The sequence below is a fragment of the Cynara cardunculus genome, assembly GCF_001531365.2.
Source record: "Cynara cardunculus var. scolymus isolate 2C chromosome LG 11, CcrdV1, whole genome shotgun sequence".
NCBI classification, from domain to species: Eukaryota; Viridiplantae; Streptophyta; class Magnoliopsida; order Asterales; family Asteraceae; genus Cynara; species Cynara cardunculus.
This window is the reverse complement of record NC_037538.1, coordinates 6,159,122-6,181,087: the sequence shown is the minus strand read 5'-3', so window position 1 is coordinate 6,181,087 and position 21,966 is coordinate 6,159,122. Positions and strand designations below refer to the sequence as shown.

Sequence of the window (21,966 nt, the reverse complement as noted above, 5' to 3'; positions counted from 1 at the left end):
TATTATATTAAATTAAATTGTTTTTGATATTTTATATGCTTTTAATGAGTATTTAATTTTTAAAACATTTACTTTCCTATCAAAGGTAGCATTTAGGAGACCTAAATTAAAATATATAAATTCTGTTGTCAGGTGAGAAATCCTGACAACAGAAATTCTTAATATATATTTAAGAGAAAAGTTAAAATTAAATATAATGGTCTGAAAGATAATTTTATATGCATAAATAATGTCAACTAAGTGGGTCCCACGTTTTGGATATGATAATTTACATAAATGCTATCCATACCCATCTTTTTTAATAATAGTACGAGTACCAGACATGTCTGTCTTCCAATAAAAATCTAAATCAAAACCTATAAAGTATCTTTTGAATGTTTGAATTACCGCTTAACTCCCGCGAACCCATAACATATGAAAGACTTGTTCCAAAACTCCTACCGGCAAAAAAGAAGTCATGAATAAAAAAGGCCTGCTCTTATGCCGTGTGCTTCTCTCCATATATCTCTCTCTCTCTTCTATGGGCAGAAACACTGCTTCCCCATTAATTTTTCTCGCCGACCACCGACTGAATTAGATCTCCGGCCATGAAACCCATATCTCCGATGTCTCTGATCAGCGAGGTTAGTCAACTTGTCACCGTACCTCGATCTTTTCCGGCGATTAAAGACGCCGACCACAAACATCAACTTTCACTGGATTGAGCACACAAACTGTTGAGACCTTTTTGTTTTCTATGTGTTCTGGTTTATATGATTATTTACCCTTTGATCGTTGCTTTTTGAGAACCTCCATTTCCACTGTATTGCAAGATCTGTTGGTTAATGGAGATATATGGTGTAATTAGTTGATTATTATTTATAAAATCAAATAACTTCTTGTTTATTATTATAATTATTTTATTTTGGACCAATTTGTTTTCTGCAGAACAATGTTTGAAGATGAACGAGTGGTGAAGCAGCAACGCCCTAAATTTACTCGTTTTTCTTTCTCCAATTTGTTGAAATTATTGAGAATTGCTAGAAATTATTTGGGAAGAAGCAAAAAAAATCCGATTTTTAGTATATTTTCAGAAAATGGGTGAAGAGGGGGAAAGTTCATCTTCTCGTCAAGTTTACCCACCTGAGGTTGCTTATGCTCCGGCGACACCAGCAAAGCCCGACCGATCGGATTGGGGTCCCATCGGCATTGACTGGCTCAAGAATCAGTTTGATGAAGTCATTTTTGAAGAAACATCTGCAAAGAAGAGTATCAGTTGCTGGGAGGGTAATTCAGTGTCAACAAGTCATATTTATGATCTCAGTGGGTTTTCCATGGATGATGTGGAAACATGGAATAGCATTTCTTGTAGGGATCTGCTTGCACTTGCAGATGCCACGATACGAAGAGGTTCCGATGATGGTGATCACGATAGATCGGATGGCTTGGATTTTGATAACAGAAGCAACTGCATTGATACACAACAATGTGAGCACAATCATGCTTTGTTTATAGGTGTAAACCAATATCAAATGTTTTTTAGTAGTTACTGATTTTATATTTGATGTGGTGGTACAGATGGGTGGCTAAATCTTGGTAACTACTCACCTGATCTTAATTTGCCACCGGAAATGGTAATGAAACCACTGGTAAGCACTGGTTTATCGACTCAAATTACGCCAGGGACACCAGATCAGGCCAGAAGGGCAGAGCATAAACAAATGGGATCTGATATAGTAGCAAAAGTTGTAGCAGATAACAACAAAGAAAGGTATAATCTTGATGAACAGCCGCAAGTGCAGGTGCTTGTCGAACAACTACAGGGCGATGTTTCTACGATTGTGGAGGCAAATCAAGACTTCGAAAAGGGATTGACTGCAGAAACCAATTTGAATGAAACACCACAACCGAAACAAAGAAGAAGAAAGCACAGACCAAAAGTGGTTAGAGAAGGTCAGCAGAAAAAAGCAAAACAGTCCGCAACCCCCCAAAAGCCTGATGGTTCGTCAACGGGGAAGAGGAAATACGTCAGGAAAAAGGGGGTTGAAAAGTCCCCAGCAACACCTGCCGTGGAAGAAGGGAGTGGGACGATAGATCCAAGCTCAGATCAACAGAATAAGAAATCGTGCAGGAAAAAAATCAACTTTGATGAGACTGAGAAAGGGAATGAAGTAACGGTTGAGACGGCAGAAGTTAATATCACGGTTGATAAAACATGCTCGATGAATCAAGTGGTAGAAACAATACTTGAAAGCCAGTCCGCAAGCCCTATCACCCCCAGCAAAACCGAGCTACCGATAAAGGATGCCAAGCACACCTACAGAAAAGTAAAATGTCGGATAAATTTCTTACAAGAAACTCATGATAAACGGCCGAGTAGCGTATCAAGTCCAAATGAATCCAACTGCAGCACCAGTGCAAGTTTTAACAAAGGAGAAGCACAGGGATCAAAAATGGAACTTTCAAGTAAGATTGTCGGAATGGAACTTTGGGATGAAAATGCCATAGGAGTTGGCTGCAATCTATCAAAGTTCACCAACGATTGCAGTGGCGGTAAACAAGGCATGCACTTACCTGCAAACAAGAAAAAGAGAATCGAGAAGTGTCGAAGTTCCATCACATCTGGTGCAATTTCTTCCGTGTGTTCTGCACAATCTAGTGATTGCAGCTTCTTGGCTGAACAAAATGCCAGTAAAGCACCTCAAATGTCAAAAGACTACGTTTTAAAGGATGATCAACAACCTTATAAGCAGGCATTTGGACATCTGGAGAATTCCAAAAAGAAGAGAAGAAGCAAAGCTTTATCGCTGATCCCTGACTTGGCTTTATTTCCTGGAATTGTAGAAGGTAGACATTGGCAAACTCCCAAAGAAGGATCAAGATATGAAGTTGCATATCAGCAGCAAACATACACGGAAGCCCATGCTGCAGATTTCCATGTTAGTATAGCAACCAAGAAACGGATGAAGAAAAACGCTAAGCTCCCTTCTTTATATCAAGACCACCTGCGCTTCACCAAAGGTATTTACTCCATACTGACTAGGGGAAGTTTTCTAATTATTTATAGTGTGAAGAGAGAACAAAATATTGGTTCTTAAGATTCTTCTGAGTTCCTTGCAACTTTTAATGCAGGTTGCATTGATTCACTTATTAACCAATTTGAGAGGCTAGATATAAACAGTCAGATGGCTGAAGAAGGCAGGGATGCACTTATCCCATACTTGTCGAGATACAATGAGAAGAATGCTCTTGTTCTATATCAAGAAAGAGGTCTTGTTCCTTTTGAAGGTTTGTTTAATCCGGTGAAGAGAAGAAAGCCACGTCCTAAAGTTGACCTTGACGAGGAGACGAGTAGAGTCTGGACGCTTCTATTGGAAAATATAAACAGTCAAGGAATAGATGGAACAGATGAGGACAAGGCAAAATGGTGGGAAGAAGAACGGAGAGTCTTCCGTGGAAGAGCAGATTCATTCATAGCACGGATGCATCTTGTCCAAGGTCAGGATTCTGTGCATGCAGACATCAACGAGTATTTCTTGAACAAGATTTCAATATCAAAAAGTAGATCTCGAATGATTTTAATCTTTTCATTGGAAAACTTTACTGAAAAGGGTTATCAATTAACCATCTGGTAAAATAAGAACATCCCCCATGTCCAAAGTCCCTCTTTTACCATTAGCATTTAGCAAGATGCAAATTTCTCCTTCCTTTATAATATTTGTGTCAACACTAAAAATGGAAGTTTGCAGGGGACAGACGCTTCTCTCGGTGGAAAGGATCTGTCTTAGATTCCGTGATCGGGGTTTTCCTTACCCAGAATGTATCGGACCATTTATCCAGGTAAGATACAAACAGCAGTAATTGCAAAAGAATACATTGCATGGTCCTCATCATTCATCAAGAAACATTAAATAAATTCACTCACCTTTGCAGTTCAGCATTTATGGCTCTTGCTGCACGGTATCCCCTCAAGTCAAAGAGCAGCAGTGAACCACTCCATGATGATGAATCAATTCTCTCTGTGAAAGAACCATGCCAAGTAGATCAAGACGAAACCATTACATGGCATGAGAAGCTGAATCAGCCATCTGGAGACCATGGTCCTATGATGCTGCAGGACATCGATCTGTGCGAAGAAAAAGAAGTCGTCAACAGCAATAAATTTCCTAAAAATAGCGGTTGTGTTGACTTGAATGTGTCTTCAGAAGGTGAAGTTCCAGAGTTAGCTGAAAAAGATTTAGCAATGTACAAGGAATCAGTTGTAGATCAGATAGAAAATGATGATATAGCCTCTTCACAGAATTCAGCAAATATGTCTCCAAGCTCTGTACAATCTTCAGTTGCTCATACCACTGAAAGATTAGGATCCTGCTCTAAAGAAGAACAAAAGGACATGTCTAAAGCTACCATTTTTGGTGGGTACACTTCTTTTGTTGAGTTACTGCACATGCAAGGGACCACAACGGTGCATGAAACATATAGTCAACAACAAGCAGAAGAATCATCTAATAAGAAGATTGGGCAGGATGAATTAGAAAGTGTGGCCTACTTAGAAGAACAGAATGATGGCATATCACCTCATTCTAACAGTTCACGAGCTTTGGAAGTTGAAACTTTTGAGCTGAGAGAAGAACGAAATATTACTCAAAAGAAAAGTCAAGAAGAGTTTGCAAGTGAAGAAAGCGGACTATCAGCAGAATCTGCAAGCCAAGCTATGGTTCAACTGGTCAAGACAACAAGTTCCCAAGAAGCATCAAAATCCTGCAACACCTGTCATATCCGCTTGCAAGAAAGATCAAGATCCCGCTGTAAGATGATAGCTGTGAATCCAAATATTAACACTGAACAACACACAGAGGATAATAACTGTGAGGTGCAAGAAGTTATTGCTATAGCAAATGTCTCTGCAGATAATTCCAAAGCCACAGAGAGTAACAACATTTTGAAAGCCTCAGGAGAAACGGCGCACAAGGTAGTTGAAATTAATTCAGTTGATCATGGCACTCATCAAATAGTTAATGGCATGGATGAGGGTAGTTCTAAAGTTAAAAGACAGAAAAGTGGCAAAGTGAAACAGAAAATTGAATGGGACAATCTAAGATTGCATGCTGAAGTCACAGAAAAAAGAGAGAGAACACCCAACACAAGTGACTCATTGGACTATGAGGCAGTGAGGACTGCAGATGTTAATGAGGTTGCTGATACCATCAAGGAAAGGGGTATGAACAATGTGCTTGCAGCAAGAATTAAGGTACCAATTTATATCTTTCCGTGATGAGCATTTTGATATTAACGTATTAGTGGAATCCCATGTCAAATGCTGGCTACGGCTCTGTAAGTCCTTAAACAGACAGATGCAGCTTTTGAAGTACTAAGTAATGCATTGATACAGGACTTGCTTGATCGGCTAGTAGAAGATCATGGAAGCATTGATCTTGAATGGTTAAGAGATGTTCCACCTGACAAAGCCAAGTAAGTACATAAGAACTATAACAAAAAAAATATTGTCTGGCGACTGCTTATTTCCAATCTTGAAACAAAACATGCCAGAATGCATTCCCTGTTTTTAGTTAAAAATAGCACTAACGTTTTCTGATTTAGGGAGTATCTGCTAAGCTTTAGAGGCCTGGGCTTGAAAAGCGTGGAGTGTGTGCGACTTCTGACACTTCACCATCTTGCTTTCCCAGTAAGAATTATACTTGAGAAATAGTTCATCATTCTATTAAGATATTACAATCTTCTTATTCAGACGTTTTATCATAACCTTCAACTAGGTTGACACAAATGTGGGACGTATAGCTGTGAGACTGGGATGGGTACCCCTGCAACCACTTCCTGAGTCTCTTCAGTTGCATCTTTTAGAACTGTAAGCACTAAACCTCCATACAGTTGCTTATGCAAACTTTTTTGAGTTACAAAAGAAACACTAACACTTAGATTCCTACACAGGTATCCAGTTCTGGAGTCGATTCAAAAGTATCTATGGCCACGACTGTGCAAGCTTGACCAGAGAACTCTGTACGCCAATTGTTTCCATACTACACATATAAACATCATTGCCATCTGATTTTGCAACAGATGAACATTAAAAACACTTATTACAAATTTTTATTTATTTTTCGTTATTGACAGGTATGAATTACATTACCAGATGATTACATTTGGAAAGGTAAGACTATATACACAAGGAACATAAAGTATATCCCTAACTGATGCCAACATGAGTTTGTAACTATCGCAGGTTTTCTGTACAAAGAGCAAACCAAATTGCAATGCGTGTCCGATGAGAGGGGAGTGCAGGCATTTTGCAAGTGCATTCGCAAGGTTTGAGCAACATATTTTCTAATCCTCTCCAAGTCTCTAACCAGGATGACAAATAAATAATCATCATATTCTTTTCCCTTTAAGATGCAGCTTTTTCACGGTATTATTACCTGAATTAAGTTACAGTTTCAGCAACAAACATCAACGTCCCAACCCCATATACACAAAAGTATGAACATACACTAAGATATTGCAACTTCTTTTACCAAAAAAATCACAGAGAAACAAACTTAATCTTCTATATCCATGGGTATGCAATGTTTCACCTAACAGCAGAGTGTCTAAAGTGAAAAAAAAAAATCAATGTTCACAAGACACGAAAAAATGTAGTGTAGACAAATATTTCATTTTTTTTTTTTTAAGTTTCCTGTGTGGATTTTGGTGCCTTTGGGCAACAATGGTTCCATGCCACAGTTATGGAAAGCATCATGATCACAATGTGTACTCTAGTTCACTAATGACAGTTTTCACTCCAGTGCAAGGCTGGGGCTGCCAGCACCAGAGGAGCGTATGGCAAGTTTAACAGAAAACAGAACTGGTCAAAGCTCTATTGGGTTGATAGAACAATGCCACATAACTCTACCTTCAGCTAGTGAACAATGGCAACAACTGTCTGACATCCAAAATTGCAACTCTGGTATTGAAGAACCAGCAACACCAGGGAGTACAGTTGAGGTACCAGCAACATCAGGGCCTATAGTTGAGGTACCAGCAACATCAGGGACTATAGTTGAGGTACCAGCAACATCGGGGCCTATAGTTGAGGTACCAGCAACACCAGGGCCTATAGTTGAGGTACCAGAAACACCAGGGCCTATTATTGAGGTACCAGCAACACCAGAGCCAGAACCAATACAAGAAGAATTTGATATAGAGGACTTCTGTGAAGACAGTGAAGAAATTCCCATGATCAAACTCAACATTGAAGAGTTCACTCAAAATTTGCAAACTTATATGGAAAAGCATATGGTACTTGGAGAAGGTGACATGTCAAAGGCGTTGGTCGCCTTAACATCAGAAGCTGCCTCGATCCCCACTCCTAAACTTAAAAATGTGAGCCAGCTAAGAACAGAACACCAAGTGTAAGTGATTATCATTCAATGCCAATTTGTTGTTGATGGCCTTCTCAGATATCCACTTCATGCATCTTAAGAGAAGTAACATGTTACGCCTTTCCTTCCAAACATATTGCCCACTGGGGTCTTAATCAGTGAAGTTGATAATGTGTGTTCTTGCTGCTGTTTATTCTCTGTTGGTGTTTATGATAGACAAAGTTCGAAAAGATATTATATGTGATGGTAGAAAACAAATGACTAAAGCATAGCACAAGTGTATCTAGGATGAAAAATAAGAGATTCAAAATACTTGATAACTGGAAATTGGATCACATGAGTTAAACATTAGAGGATTTCAAGATCATGATACAGAATTAATCATAATGTCTAATAGCAGGGCAGTTAGTTTTTAGATTTTTATGATATAGAATGAGGTTGTCTGGAAGCAAGCAAGATCAATTTGGATTATCTAGATGTTCAACATTATTAGAACATTCAGAATTAAAACATTCACCACAGTTAAGGCGCCCCAAAATCATCAATAATGGACTTATAAGATATATGAAGCAAAGCGTGTGCTGAGAAAAATGTGGACACGTGTGAACACTATAACAAAGCAGCAAACCAACTTCAACAGCACAACTAAGTCTAAAAGGATCATGATGTTGCTTTTAGCATCAGTGTTAGTTCTAATGGCTTTTCCATATCAACTTTGCAGCTATGAGCTTCCAGATTCACATCCTCTCTTGGAAGGGGTAAGTATACTTTATGGAGAATATAAATTGCCTCTTCATTAGATTTTTGTTTCTAAACAAATGTTCCCTACATTTCAGCTGGACACGAGAGAACCTGATGATCCTTGCTCATACCTTCTTGCAATTTGGACACCTGGTAAGTAGGAAATAAAGAATGAAAATGTAGCCAGAAACATATAAATGCCTCAAAGCTACACTTGCAATTATTAACCGTGTGAACTCTCCTGAAATGAGAACAACAGAATTATATAATTGGTTTTGTGAATGCTGATTAAGTTATTTGTTGTGTCGTTCTTTTTATACCAGGGGAAACTGCAGATTCAATTCAGCCACCAGAAGGACAATGTTGCTCCCAAGAATCTGGCACATTATGCAGTGAAGAAACATGTTTCTTTTGCAACAGCACAAGAGAGGCAAATTCCCAAACCGTTCGAGGGACGCTCCTGGTAAGTAATCATGTACAAGTACGGCTGTAATTAGATAGTAGATATGAGCCTGCACATTCAGAATTGTACTACATCTGATCTCAATCTTAATTGCAAATCATGGACAGATACCATGTCGAACCGCTATGAGAGGGAGCTTTCCACTCAATGGCACATATTTCCAAGTCAATGAGGTATAACCTAATGCTACCTCTGCTAACCTGAATCTTCCTGACTATCAAGTAGTATTTTCCTTCGGGTTGGTGAGAATGTTATTGTCCTGTTTTAAACAAAAACTTCCATTGAGGTGTAGGTGTTTGCAGACCATGAGTCAAGCCTTAACCCAATTGATGTTCCGAGATCTTGGTTGTGGAATTTACCAAGAAGAACAGTTTATTTTGGAACTTCTATACCAACGATATTCAAAGGTAGTAAGAGAATTAGCTTGATATTTATGCATAACATCAGTCTAAATATCCCATCGAACTTCAATGTATGCCAAACTTACTATGTGGCAATTTTTATCTACCAGGCCTGACAACAGAAGATATTCAATACTGCTTCTGGAGAGGTATGATGAGATATAGATCCCCATTATGTGGTTTCCAGGTTTTTTACATTAATCTCTAGCTGCACTAATAATAGCCCAAAGATTAACACAATGACACAAACTGGCATAATAGGAGTAGAACCTAGGGACACACCAACTTTTGACAGCTGGTGATGATGAAAATGGTTTCATAGATGAATTTTGCATAATCTTGGTTTCAAAACAATGTATTTGGTTTTAGTGTTTGTAAACTTGGAGTACATATTTGTGGTTTGAGAAACTCCTTTTAAAGGCTACTGTGTCAGCTGAAGTTCTCATAACAAACTTTGCTGTGAGGGTTTCCTACTTTCCTCTAATGAGAATCAACTTGACTGTTTACTGTGAATTCTGGAAGCAGTGGTGCACTACTTAAAATCCGTCCACAAAGAAATTTGTTAAAGAGTGACCTACAACTATCCTGTGATTTCTCACGCTTGGTTTTAATCATGTCATTCAGGGTTTGTTTGTGTGAGGGGATTTGACCAGAAGACACGAGCGCCCCGCCCGCTAATGGCCAGGCTACACTTTCCAGCTAGCAAGTTAAAAAGATCAAGGCCAAAAACTGATGGAAACTAGACGTTATTGTGGTGCAGACGTTGATGCAGTCTCTGTAGTCAATCCCAGGTATAAATGGCAAGATAACCATGTGCAAACAGCAGCAGCAGACATACAGATTTTGCAAAAGACATTGTCGTCATGGCCAGAGTGGCATGATTCATAGTTTAGGGATCTCATAGAGACAGCAGTTAGCTTGTATGACTGAAAGATGAAATACAATGCTTTATTATTTTTGTTTTCTTCTAGAGATATTAGAAGGTTTTCTCCAGTTCCTATTAGTTTTTTGGGCTATACTGATAAACCAGAAGAGAGCACCATAGCAAGACATCAAATATGAGATTGACCAACATGCCAAAGACAATTTTCACTGGACATCCTAAAAAGAATACTTTTGCCATTTTCATCACTTGAAGAGAGTATGTTCCGATCCTGACCACCATTCAGGGAACAAGACACATAGAACCATCCGGGAAATCTCAATTTCTAAACAAAAACTTTCCTACCAGTTAAAAGCATATATTAATATGTTCCTAATTGTAGAGTATATATTCTTATAAGCATCATCACCAATGGCCAAAAATATTCCATCTCCTGGTCCTGGATGACCCGCAAACAACTCTTCCACCAGACTTAAGCAGTTAAGTGGGAAGTATAAAATAATTACCAAAGAAGCGGAAGGTGACCATTGGTGCATAAAGAACTGAGAGGGTTTCACAATATTGACATACAGGCCAAACAATGACATTGGCATATCCAAGGACCAAGATACAGCCGACTAGACAATACAGGTTAGGAAGTAGCCTAACTCCTCCCTGTTGTTAAAACTGAGAAACGTATAACACAGAGTAACTATTATCTCTTTGAGAGAATTAATCAATATCAACAACGGTCTGAAACCGACTAAGCATAATGGTCCAGTTTGTTCAATAGTGTATGCGTTGAAATTTCAAATTCTCTTCTGAAAAATGTCTATCCATGTCAATTATATTTTTGTCCTTTTATGTTATTGAGGAGCCTTGGAAACAATATATTCAGTGCATTTTATGGAAGTCTTGTACTGCAAGCAGACATGAGAAATTGTCTATACATATCAATTGTATGCTTTGTCTTATCATGCTGGAATCATTGATAATACCATTAGACGACTTTTTTCTATGTGAAAAGCACCATCAGTTTCAGAGTATCAACTCTGATATCCGCTTTAAGCTCCCTCACGGAGAGTAACTCCTAATACCAAGAGCCCTGCCCTAGCCTCAACAAGAAATACCCCTACACAGAAGGCCCGTCATCAAAACCACCATGTGGTCTATAAACCGAGACACAAAATAACATTTATTTTTCTTTGAAGTGTTCTTCAGATACCTTAATATTCAAGTAGCAGCAGCCAGCATAGGTTGAAAGAATACGGGTCAGGTGTAGTGATTAGTAAGGAAGACTAACATGACAGCTGAAGGTGAGCGACGCATGGCTCAAGTTAAGTATACCAATTTTCTTGCAAGCCATTAGTGATGGTCGTCTATAATCAGTTCCCCCAACGTTTCATATTCATACTTAAAGGTGTATCAATAGGCCCAAGGCCCAAGATCGTAATTCCATCCAAAGAGATCGAGGGTAGACTCTACGATAGGAACATATCATGTTGAGAGATGAGAATATACAATTTCAATTCCCAAAAGCATCACAATTGACCCAAAGTCCTCAGACGGTAATGGCAATTTTAGATGATAGTTAAATAGTAATGCCTCATTCCATCAGTCATCACTCTCGTTCTGTTCCTTTCTCTGCCGTTCCATCCAACCATTCCACCATGAGAAACATCAAACATGCTCATTATGAATTCACATACCATCAGCAAAAAAATCAACCCTCATACCGCCTAGCGAATCCATCTTCCATCTTAATTTGATTATTTTTAAACTATTTTAGCTTCAGAAAATAAAGCGACTGCCAATTGGCTTAGAAGGAAAAAAAACGTCTACGGTAAAGCTCTTCCAATATCCAGTTAATTAAATACAAAAGCACATAAATCAGGATTTACAACATCAACAGAAAAAAGTTCAATTTGATCCGAATCAAACAAAAAATATTAATCATGTGTGTTATCATCGAGAATTACATAAACGTAACCACACAAAAACTCATATGATCTACTTAAGCTAACATGCAATTCTAAGTTCTAACATTCGTTTTAACTTGTTCGTCGGTTCTCAGTGTCCGACAGCAATAACGATAATCATTCGCATGAACATATTCATCAATCTAACAACACAAGTTCATCAAGTCTGTGACGTACCTTCTTGAAATCGATTAGCAGATAATGTACGGATACAGACAGTTGATCCGGCAATAGAAAATATATTGATCCGACGGAAGCCGGCGGAGGGACCGGGGGAGATGGCGCCAAAAGATTGTGGTGGTGATTCGAGGATATTTGTGACTTGGCTGTTTTTTCCCGCCTTCTCACGTTCCCGCTTTGGGATATTTTGACTCCCCCTCCTTTCTGACCATATATAAGAGCACATCCAAAATAAAAAATTTGGGTTTTTTTTCAATAGATTCTTTAAAAAAATATTCAAAATTGATATTGTTTTTGACAAATATTAATTATCTTTTATATATTATGTTATAAAGCATTTTGATATAATTTTTTTAAATCCATTTTTAATGCATCAATTATTTTTTATTAATGTATATTATTCAAAATTTAAGATTACAAGTAATTATGTGTCAATCCTATTTATTAAGGTTTTATGCTTTAATTTGTGTAAATAACTTCAGATAAACATAATCAAATACATGATAAATATATATTTTTAATATATAAAATATAATAAATATAATAATTAAGTTCTAACATAATACTTAATTATTATCTTTACAAAAAATTATATCATTAAAYCAAAAATAAATTACTTTGTTATTAAATCCAAATTAAATTATAATTAAAAATTTGAGTTAAACAAATTATACTAAAAACGATAACTTTTAAATAGTTATTTTGATATTAATATCGATAACTTTTTCAATTTTTTTATGAGATTTTCACATTTATATATAACATTTTTCTCAAAAACATGTAAAACTGTATTATAATATCTACATAGACAAATAATAAAATGAAACATTAAAATCGAGATGTATCTCGTTGCATTATATGAATACTCTTTTATTTTTTTTCTAATAATCGTTTGGATGTACATTAATTAACTTATAAATTATCTTGATAAGCTATTTGGAGTAGCTTATAAGGAACATTTTAACATTTTTCTCCCAATTATAACCATGATCAATATTAATTATTAATAATTATTAATTCATAGAAATTAATTAATCAAAAAAAGTTTTAATTATACAATGCATGCTAATAATATTTGTGATTATTTATAAATATTATTAGCTATATCAATTACTTTTTTAATTATTACTCAATACATTTAGATATCAAAAAATTAAATATAAAATTTATAAAAATATTTATGTAAGTCACATAAAAATTATATTTATTTTATTTCATAAATAATTAAAGTATGCTAAACAATTTTAATAAAATATTTAATTTAACTGTTAATTTTTTTTTAAATATTAATTAATTAGGATATGTAAAGTTGACCAATTTTATTGTTATTTAAAATCATAAACATGTAGATATTTTCTAAAATTTGTTTTAACAAAGGGTTTTTCACCAAAATAGTTAAAATATACCTAATATATTAAGAAAATAGTGATTTTTTTCAAGTTTTTCACAAAATAACCACACGGATCGTCCCAGGGGAATGTTGACCATGGGGGGCGATCCAAGCTTAAAATTTGACTGATATTTTGTCTTCTAATACACAAAATATCACTATATATAGCTTGTGACCTCTCAATCATTTTTGTTCACACCTCACTTATCACTTCTACTCTCATATCTTCTAAATTGACAGAGTAAAAAATGAAGGTTTTCCTCGCTTTTATTCTCACAACCATTACCCCTTAAACACAATCTACCAACCCTTAACCCATTAAGCACAATCTACCAACCCTTAACCCATTAAGCACGATATATCATCACAATCCTTCACTCTCAAACACAAATATGAAATCACGTCAAAATGATAATGTTTTCGTGTATGTTCAAAGTGGCGGTTCATTATAGGGGATAAAATGGTGCCTTAGAGTATATGTCGTTAAGATCCCCCATATGTGTATTATATTTGCCTTCGCCAATAACATATTCTGGTTTGATTAAACGTGTTACAAAAAAATTAAGCTTACATAGTCCTTTCATGTTATTTTATAAAAATAATTCCTTGCAAAAATTATACGAGTTAAATGACGACGACGATGTGATAATGTTCCATAACATTGTTCATCAAAGTTTACCATAAATGTCGACACTCTTTGTTGTCGACGATGGCGGTTATGGTGGAAATTCATCAAGTGTCGTACTCCATCAAAGTTTACCTCGTGGTAGTGGTGCAAACCCATACGGTCAAAACACTTTTTACCCCGGTGGTAGTGGTGGAAATCCAAACACTTTTTTTCATCGGTGACGTTGATGGAAATTCATATTTTGAACCAAAAAATCTTGTTGATCATGACAGTTATTTGGTTCAAGATTTGAACCACTCTCCAAGACAGATTCCGAACCAATACCTGATACAATATTTGTACTAGTCTCCAGAACATTCGAAAAATTTGTGGGGAATAGATACGGATGAAGATGTTTCTGTTGCAACATAAATTTTGAATATAGCCGAAGACGATAACTCAGATGCTGAAAAAATCCATCCGGTAAAGAATAATTTTTAGGGTATGCCCGACCCAACACCTTGCCTATACCCTATTGTCAAACATAGACAGGGAAATGTTTCCTACCACCCTACATCCCATGTAAAAGTTCTCCAAACCTTTGACTCGAATGAAGCATTGATATTCGCATTGGGATTAAAATGCGTCTTTGAGAACTTCCAGATAAAGGTTAAAAAATCAACCAAATATCGGTACAACACTCCACTGCGGACTGTGATTGGCATTTAATGGTTGTTTCTATCGATGGTATCAGTATGTTTCAAATTTAAAAATTGCATGATGAACGCGTATGTGCAAGGTCCCAAGTCCACCCAAACCATCGTAATGCGAATAAAAAGGTTTTTGGTCATGTATTGACAGAGAGTTTAAAGGATCGTATGAGCATGTATCGTGGAAAAGAAATCCTGGAAGATGTGAACCAACGGTTCAATATTAGCATCGTCTACAGTCAAGCATGTCGAGCAAAGATGTATCTTGCAACAGTTAAGGGTAGTGATGGCCAAACCGACCCGACCCAACCCGACCCGACCCGGGACTGGGACCACCAAGGACCGGCCCAGTCCGGGACTGGTTATAGGACCAAAGTTTGGGACCGGTTTATGGATTTGGGGTGTTTTGTGGGACCGGCCCGGCCGATTTTTAAAATATGTAGTTGTTTGTTGACCCTTTTTTGTATTTTTTGCTTTATAAACACTATATATAAGTGTATTGGTTGAGAGATTTGCATACCAATTTCTCAATTCGCAAAAAACGTAAAAAAACGTTCACAATTATCGGGTTCTCGCTATATTTTGTAAGACATGTTGTTTGTCACACTCGATTGTTCAGTAATAGTTGTTATATTATTGAATTCATGTCATAATTTTATGTTTTGAAGTTTATATTTGTAACCTTGTTCATCTGCATATTCGCTCATTTATAAGACACTTGCAACCGCTCCTTATAATGGACAGTGCCCATCTGAAGGGGCTATATGTAGGCATCTGAAGGGGCTATATATAGCGGTCAACATGGATGGAAACAATTAGATCGTACTCATTGCAATGGGAGTGGGGAAGACAGAAAGTGGCCCGTCATGGACATGATTTTTACATAAGTTGAGGCAATGTATCGGTGTAGTGCCCCATTTAACCTTCGTACCCGATGAGCTGCCTCTATCGAGTTGGCCATAAGAATTGTATTCTCCAACGCGCACCACAGACTTTGTTGTCAACATTTGAGCCAAAACTTGTGCCTAACCTCGAGTAGAGACAAAAGAAAACGATGGATGTTCTGGGAGGCATGCAAAACTTATATGATGTCAGACTCTAAAGCTACAATGAATTTGATGCGGCACAGTCTACTTAACACCGCTCAATATATTGAGGAAGATGGTTACACAAGATGGGCAAGATCGCACTTCTCTGGATTGCGTTACAGTGCAATGACTTCCAATAGTGCTGAGTCCATCAACTCAGTAACCCGGTTTGCACGTTACCTTCCGATAACAATATTAGTTGAATTTTGTTGGGAGACATTACAACAATGGTATTTTATACGTCGGCATAACGAAGGTAAATACAACCATCCAAAACTATATATGTGCTTATGTAACATATGCTAATTTTGTCTTCGAGTTTTGTGAAAATCGTGTTTGAGTTCGTGAAAACATGAATGAGTGAAGCACAAGTTCTAATCAAACTCTGTGGTTTAACGAGAATAATTTTATCATTTTAAGAATACCGGATGAAATGAATTCAATTCTGTCCTCACTATCATGGAATGATGAAATCCATGGTTGATAGAATTAAGTTCCACTTCATAGGTAAACCAAACTTCAGAATAAAATTTGATCAACGAAATTGACCACTCCGATTTTATCAGATTCCATCGGAATTTCTTTTATTTTTTATAAATAAAGAAAACTACATAATTCAGTAGATCAAAACATAATTCAATTAATTGTTAGAGATGCTCTTAGAGTACCACATTGACTTAAACTTACGAGGTTTTTTACCAAACGCTTACCCGAGTAAACATTTACCAAGTCATCTTACCTCACAGAATGAATATGGTATGGACCAAGAATCTTACCAGGTAAGAACAAGGCAACGACCAAGAGTCTTACTCGGCAAGTGAGACCGATGACTCTTACCACAGTTAGTGCTTAAAAGGTAAATTGTTAAATACAATACCGTTTTGGTGAACGAAAATCTTACCCGGTAAGTGATAATTTAACCGGTATGCGTTTACCGAGTAAATGTTCGGTAAACGACCTCTTAGACCATTCATCCTCCATATATGTTGGAATTTCCCTTTTTTTCTCAAAAGTTTCTTTAAAGAGTAATATGGGGTTACACACATTTCTTTGAGATGATTTTTTTTTTTGGTTTGCAAAAGGCCAGATGCCAGTAATTAACTTTGGTTCATGGTGAAAACAAAATGGATTCCAAAGGCTTATACCTATATATTGATAATGAAGTAGAACACTTGTTAACGATACAAGTATCATCCAAATTCTACATGCACACACAGTTACTAGAGAACAACTGATTCACAAACTTACTTGGGGTTGTTTACCAAATTTTTTATTAAGTCCTGTATGAATAAATTTATCTGTTTAGATAAATTTATGTTGTTGTTTACTTTTCTGTCTGAATAACAAAAATGACCAATTTACCCTTGAACAAACAGCAAATACCCCAAAAAGGCAAACAACAGTTTGAAATTTCTTGTTTCCATGATATATACCATAATCTCTATTTACTAATCAACTAAAGGTGCAAACAACAACTTGAAATTGGAAATTTCTTGTACCCAATTTCTAATTTCCAAATGTTTCACAGTCATTGTAACCTAAAACCTAAGTAGGACAAAGAACATAACCAAAACCCATAATCACCAAATGCCATATACGACTGTGTGATTTTTGAAACATTAACAGGTAAACAAATGTAATAAAAACAGCAAATATTAACAGGTAAGCAAACCTTAAGCAAACAACAAAAATTAACAGCAGCAAATACCTTAATCGATCGATTTTGGAGAAGAAAGCAACAACCGATGGAGAAGAGAGCAACAGCCATCGATCGATGGAGAAGAGAGCAACAGCTGTCGATCGATGGAGAAGAGACCAACAGCCGTCGATCGATGGAGAAGAGACCAACAACCGATGGAGAAGAGAGCAACAGTCGATCGATGGAGAAGAGATCGAAGGTCTTGCGTTGAGAGAGGCGCGACAATAGGGTGTTGGATCGATGGAGAAGAGACGTGAGTTGAGAGAGGCGCGACTATTGTGTAAGGGTAGGGCAAGTCTTTTACCTTGGCTTAACCTGGACAACACAGGTTTTTCATCTGGGCGAATAAGCCTATTTTTGAGCGAATAAGCCCAAGGTAAACAGCCTTGCTTGTCTGTGTGAATAAGCCGGTTTATCCACTAAGCTCATTAAGCCTCAAGTAAACAGGCCCCAAGTCTTTTTCTTGTCTGATTGGATTGGATTGGATCCTAGATATCATCCTCAGGAGTGACCTGGACGAAAGACAACGGAACAATGAGATCATAATAACAAACAACAAAATCGCTATTAACCCAATAAACATATGTTCGCGTCGCCAAACAAAATCTCTTCTATGACCCGACTGTTAACTTTAGGGTCTTATGGAATTAGTTCGGGTACATGTAAAGCTGATCTGGGCGGGCGTCCACGGTTATCCCTGAAAATATCTTCATGCTGTTTCAAGGATCACCATAATGAGTTCATTAAATGTCATGAATAAACTGCAATTACTGAGATTCAAATTCAAAACTAAATCCAATAAGAAGGAAACAAAATAATCAACTGAGTTATTGGATAATAATTTTCCCGTCTGAAACCCCTATCAAACGATTAAAGTTAGGATTCAAAATCCATATTGGTTGGTGTTCTTCACACAGCCATGGTCTCTGGACTGGCTAGTTTCACCACTCGGCCAATTTTCAGTACCAGAAGCTGCTAAATTCCAGAGATCAGACAACTCACCACCAGCGGCACCAAATTCTGGTAATTCATAGTTTCCAATATCATTCCACATTTCATTACTGGAAATAGGCATTGCAGCAACCGCCAAATCCGAGCTCCAAAATTCTTCCTGTTTAACCATGCAGTCATCACTCCCAGGAGAAAAGAGTTCTAACATGGTGTTCTCTTTAGCCATATTCACTGGAGATGATATATAGTGCTCTTTTTTGGCTTCAAAATCTAAGTTGAACACACTTTCTTCTTCCGGAAGGGGATCTTCAACTTGATTCGGTTCCTGCGAATCAATATTATGTAGTTGCAATGGTACAATTTCTGTGCCAAAATCAAGATTCCTTACCGTATCATCAACTAGAATCGGATCTAATCCACAATCTTGATTACCAGGATGATGCTTAACAAACTTCCGAACTGTTCTTGGAGAAGAAATACGACCCTGATCTTTCCTTTTCCTGACACAAGATATGAATTTTGGGATCTCAATAGCTTTAGCCAAGGATGAGACTATCTGTTTCTGCATATCTTCTGCTGCTTGGAGCTTTTTGTTCACTGATTCCATATATTGATGTGTCCCATGTTGCTGCTGTTGTAGCTTGGAAACCTCTTCCATCATCTCCATCTTCTCCTTCTGTAATCTTTCTAACTCAGCTTCAACCGAAACGGTGCTCCCTTCTTCTTTAACCTGTTGAGACTGCTGTGACTTACGCCTCCGAATTCTTTTCAGGAAATGCTTTTTCCCTCGCAAAAAGCCTTCACAAGCGAATTCCCACCTGTCTGTGTCAACCTTGCGAAATCCCTGAACTCAATCACCCACAAACATTTCAGTAGTGAAGATGCAGAAGATTAAACACCACCAAAAACAGATAATCTAGATTATTACACAAAAGCAAATCCAATCCACGGGAGATCAACAAAAAGGAGGAAGAGTATCAGCACATTTTAGAACACATGCAACAGTATTATCTTGGCAATAAATTAGTTGAATATAGTCGGATGCTTTACCAGCTGACACTGAAATCTACCTGGCGCATCATAAATCTTCTATCTCCAGTAGATATTGGAAAGAGAAGTATGTTCAGAAGACAATTAGTACCTCTCATTAATACAATACAATGAAGGTCAGTTGAATTCTTGATATGCGCAGTTCCAAACCAATGAAAACTAGAGGAATAACAAAAAAACATATCCGATAACAATCTTGTTGCCAATAACAAACTGATTTGCAGACCGAGTCGCGCAGTATCCAGATACCCAACTCAAAAACCAGTAAGACCAAATGATGATCAGAATTAGAAAACAAACCCCCTCCATTATCTATGTGTAAAGTTACATTGAAATATATACTAGAGGCAAACCAACAAAGAAAATATACAGAAAAGGCTAAGCTACAGATGTGTAAAACGAAAGACAAACATGAAATTTGAAGGAAACAAAGAAAGAGAAGAGAGAAATATTGGAAATAGCAAAAGTTAAAGAGTGTACATACAGACTATGAGACTAACATAGCGACCCCCATGATTAGGGGTCTAGTGTTAAAGCAAATATATACCCACATATGTGTTTAGTTGTCGAACAAAGCTGGAAAAATTGTTGTGCTTGAAATTTCTTGGCAAGATTATCCTGGCGAACTCCAGTGGATCCCACACAACAAAGCTTGCACCAGTATCACCCCATGAGATAATCTGGTCTAGTACAGGGTCATCCACCAAATCAAAAGTCTTGGACAAAAATGGCGGGATTGGTGTCCCATTTAAGCAATCAAGCGGTTGAGGAATACCCCCATCACCAGTTCCAATCTCCAGATGGTCATCTGTCATCAATTGTTAATAAAAAGTTATTACAGAGGCCAACATATCATTTTCTAACCGAATACGAGAGAAACAAATTTAAAATTCCAATCACGATAATACAAGAAAACAGAGCAGTTTCATTGAACATATTCAAAGTTCATCATAGAATAAGGTAGCATTTTGTTAGCATAGCATGAGAAATCATGTTGTCAATTTCCAATAAAAAGCAATCACACAACACAATTATACAGCAAACATAACAATTAGCAATACCCACCAAAAGCCATCGATAGGGGAAGTGGCTGCTGACACGAATTGGGCAACGAAGAAGAAACCGATTGTAATGGACGAGATTTAAGTGGGCGATATGAAGAAGATGAAAGTGAGGGTTTATAGAGAGGATCCATGGCTTCAGATGAAGATACAGATAGTGAAAATGGGCAGTGTGAAGTTATGGAGGAATTGTGCATGTATATATAAGTAACATGTATATATGCAGACAAGGTGTTTGATAAAAATCTTGAAAGAGAGGCGGTGTAGGAGGTCTGCTACTGTTCATGTTCTGTTTCTTCAACGGTAGGCAGAAGTTTCGAAGAGGAAGAGTCTATCAGATATTTTAGCTGCAGTGAGATTTTTTACAGCTGTCCATCGTTTCGATACTACGTCGTTTTGTTGCTTAGAGTTTAAGGCTAACGAACAACCAATCAGGTTTTAGATTTTGGGGTCGAGAGAAATCGGAGCTACTGTGGACGGGGCCCCAGCGGGTCGGTGCACTCGGGTGGATATTAAACTAATAACATGAATACATGATGATAAAAGTATTAGATAAGACTTTATTTAAATATTATAATGTTTATATACTTGTTTTTATCACTTTCTGTGAAATTTCGCGTTTGATGAAACAAGTTAAGTTTTATTAATTTAAATATTAAAAGGTATTCGTATAATACAATAAAATATATTTTGATTTTAATGTTTTATTTTTTATCTCAATCGATATTATAATATAATTTTATGTGATGTTTTTTAGTTTTAAATAAAATATAATTTTATGATTTTAGAGTTTTTATCAAAATTTTTATAATATAATACAAATTATTGGATCAATGAAGTTTGATTACCAAACAATGTTTAATTATATATATGTGTTAAGTAAATTAAACGCATAAAAATTTAAAAACCAATGATGTGGTTTTTATTTTACGAATAAATTTTCAATAGTTTATTTGAGGGTTTAGAATTTAAAATTTTCTACTAATCAAATAATATAAGTTTTGCACAAAAATAAAATAACAATAGAAGAAAAAAAATGTTGCAATAATCTAAAAAATACCATCCTTACAATATTATTGGCATAAGAGGAGTTTTTAACTTTGAAACTTTTATTTGTATAATTTTGATCTGTAGATTTTTAATTCAAAATCAAGTTGTTAATAGTTTATTTTACATAATTGAACATGTTATAAGTGAATATATTTTGCAACTTATAAGGTATAAGATGCTAAGATACACAATTGGTTGAATCGATAAATAAATTCCCGTATCGCTTTTATCATATATATATATATATATATATATATATATAGGGGCCTATTCAAGGGAGAACTGAGTTGTTTGTGGTAACTGTGAGAACCAATATTAACCACAAATCAATAGATAAATTAGGAAATTTATAAATTTGGTAATTTTAAATTAAAATCTT

The 21,966-nt window shown here is 36.5% G+C and overlaps 2 protein-coding genes across 5 annotated transcripts; one reads left to right on the top strand and one right to left on the bottom strand.

The window, feature by feature from the left end:
- Nucleotides 1-427: 427 nt before the first annotated feature.
- On the top strand, nucleotides 428-9,921 carry LOC112520935 (protein ROS1-like). 2 transcript variants are annotated; one of them, XM_025129559.1, is made up of 20 exons: nucleotides 428-623; nucleotides 928-1,467; nucleotides 1,558-3,000; nucleotides 3,112-3,477; nucleotides 3,729-3,819; nucleotides 3,913-5,230; nucleotides 5,372-5,451; nucleotides 5,581-5,665; nucleotides 5,754-5,845; nucleotides 5,929-5,997; nucleotides 6,112-6,148; nucleotides 6,221-6,303; nucleotides 6,780-7,385; nucleotides 8,077-8,113; nucleotides 8,192-8,249; nucleotides 8,420-8,559; nucleotides 8,667-8,732; nucleotides 8,852-8,966; nucleotides 9,071-9,109; nucleotides 9,585-9,921. In XM_025129559.1, the coding sequence occupies exons 2-20, from the start codon at nucleotides 1,077-1,079 to the stop codon at nucleotides 9,701-9,703; spliced, it is 5,235 nt and encodes a 1,744-aa protein (XP_024985327.1). In that variant the 5' UTR covers nucleotides 428-623; nucleotides 928-1,076; the 3' UTR covers nucleotides 9,704-9,921. The 2 variants fall into 2 exon arrangements, with proteins under 2 accessions (XP_024985327.1, XP_024985328.1); XM_025129560.1 differs by lacking the exon at nucleotides 428-623 and having other exon boundaries at nucleotides 1,194-1,266; nucleotides 1,352-1,467.
- A 7,226-nt stretch (nucleotides 9,922-17,147) lies between these two features.
- LOC112521416 (heat stress transcription factor A-3-like) lies at nucleotides 17,148-20,921 on the bottom strand. 3 transcript variants are annotated; one of them, XM_025130264.1, is made up of 4 exons: nucleotides 20,542-20,921; nucleotides 19,497-20,284; nucleotides 18,478-19,270; nucleotides 17,148-17,987 (listed from the first exon to the last, which is right to left on the bottom strand). In XM_025130264.1, exons 2-4 carry the CDS (start codon nucleotides 19,656-19,658, stop codon nucleotides 17,977-17,979), a joined length of 966 nt encoding a protein of 321 aa, XP_024986032.1. In that variant the 5' UTR covers nucleotides 19,659-20,284; nucleotides 20,542-20,921; the 3' UTR covers nucleotides 17,148-17,976. The 3 variants fall into 3 exon arrangements, with proteins under 3 accessions (XP_024986032.1, XP_024986031.1, XP_024986030.1); XM_025130263.1 differs by lacking the exon at nucleotides 17,148-17,987 and having other exon boundaries at nucleotides 18,213-18,751; nucleotides 18,815-19,270; XM_025130262.1 differs by lacking the exon at nucleotides 17,148-17,987 and having other exon boundaries at nucleotides 18,213-19,270.
- Between the last annotated feature and the right edge of the window lie 1,045 nt (nucleotides 20,922-21,966).

Coding starts and splice junctions, on each gene's coding strand:
- LOC112520935 (XM_025129559.1), top strand. CDS start 1,077: ATGGGTGAAGAGGGGGAAAGTTCATCTTCTCGTCAAGTTTACCCACCT. Junction 1,468..1,557: donor CTGCATTGATACACAACAAT/GTGAGCACAATC, acceptor GTGGTGGTACAG/ATGGGTGGCTAAATCTTGGT. Junction 5,998..6,111: donor AAGCTTGACCAGAGAACTCT/GTACGCCAATTG, acceptor CGTTATTGACAG/GTATGAATTACATTACCAGA.
- LOC112521416 (XM_025130262.1), bottom strand. CDS start 19,658: ATGTTTTTTTGTTATTCCTCTAGTTTTCATTGGTTTGGAACTGCGCAT. Junction 19,271..19,496: donor GAAGATTTATGATGCGCCAG/GTAGATTTCAGT, acceptor GATTGAGTTCAG/GGATTTCGCAAGGTTGACAC.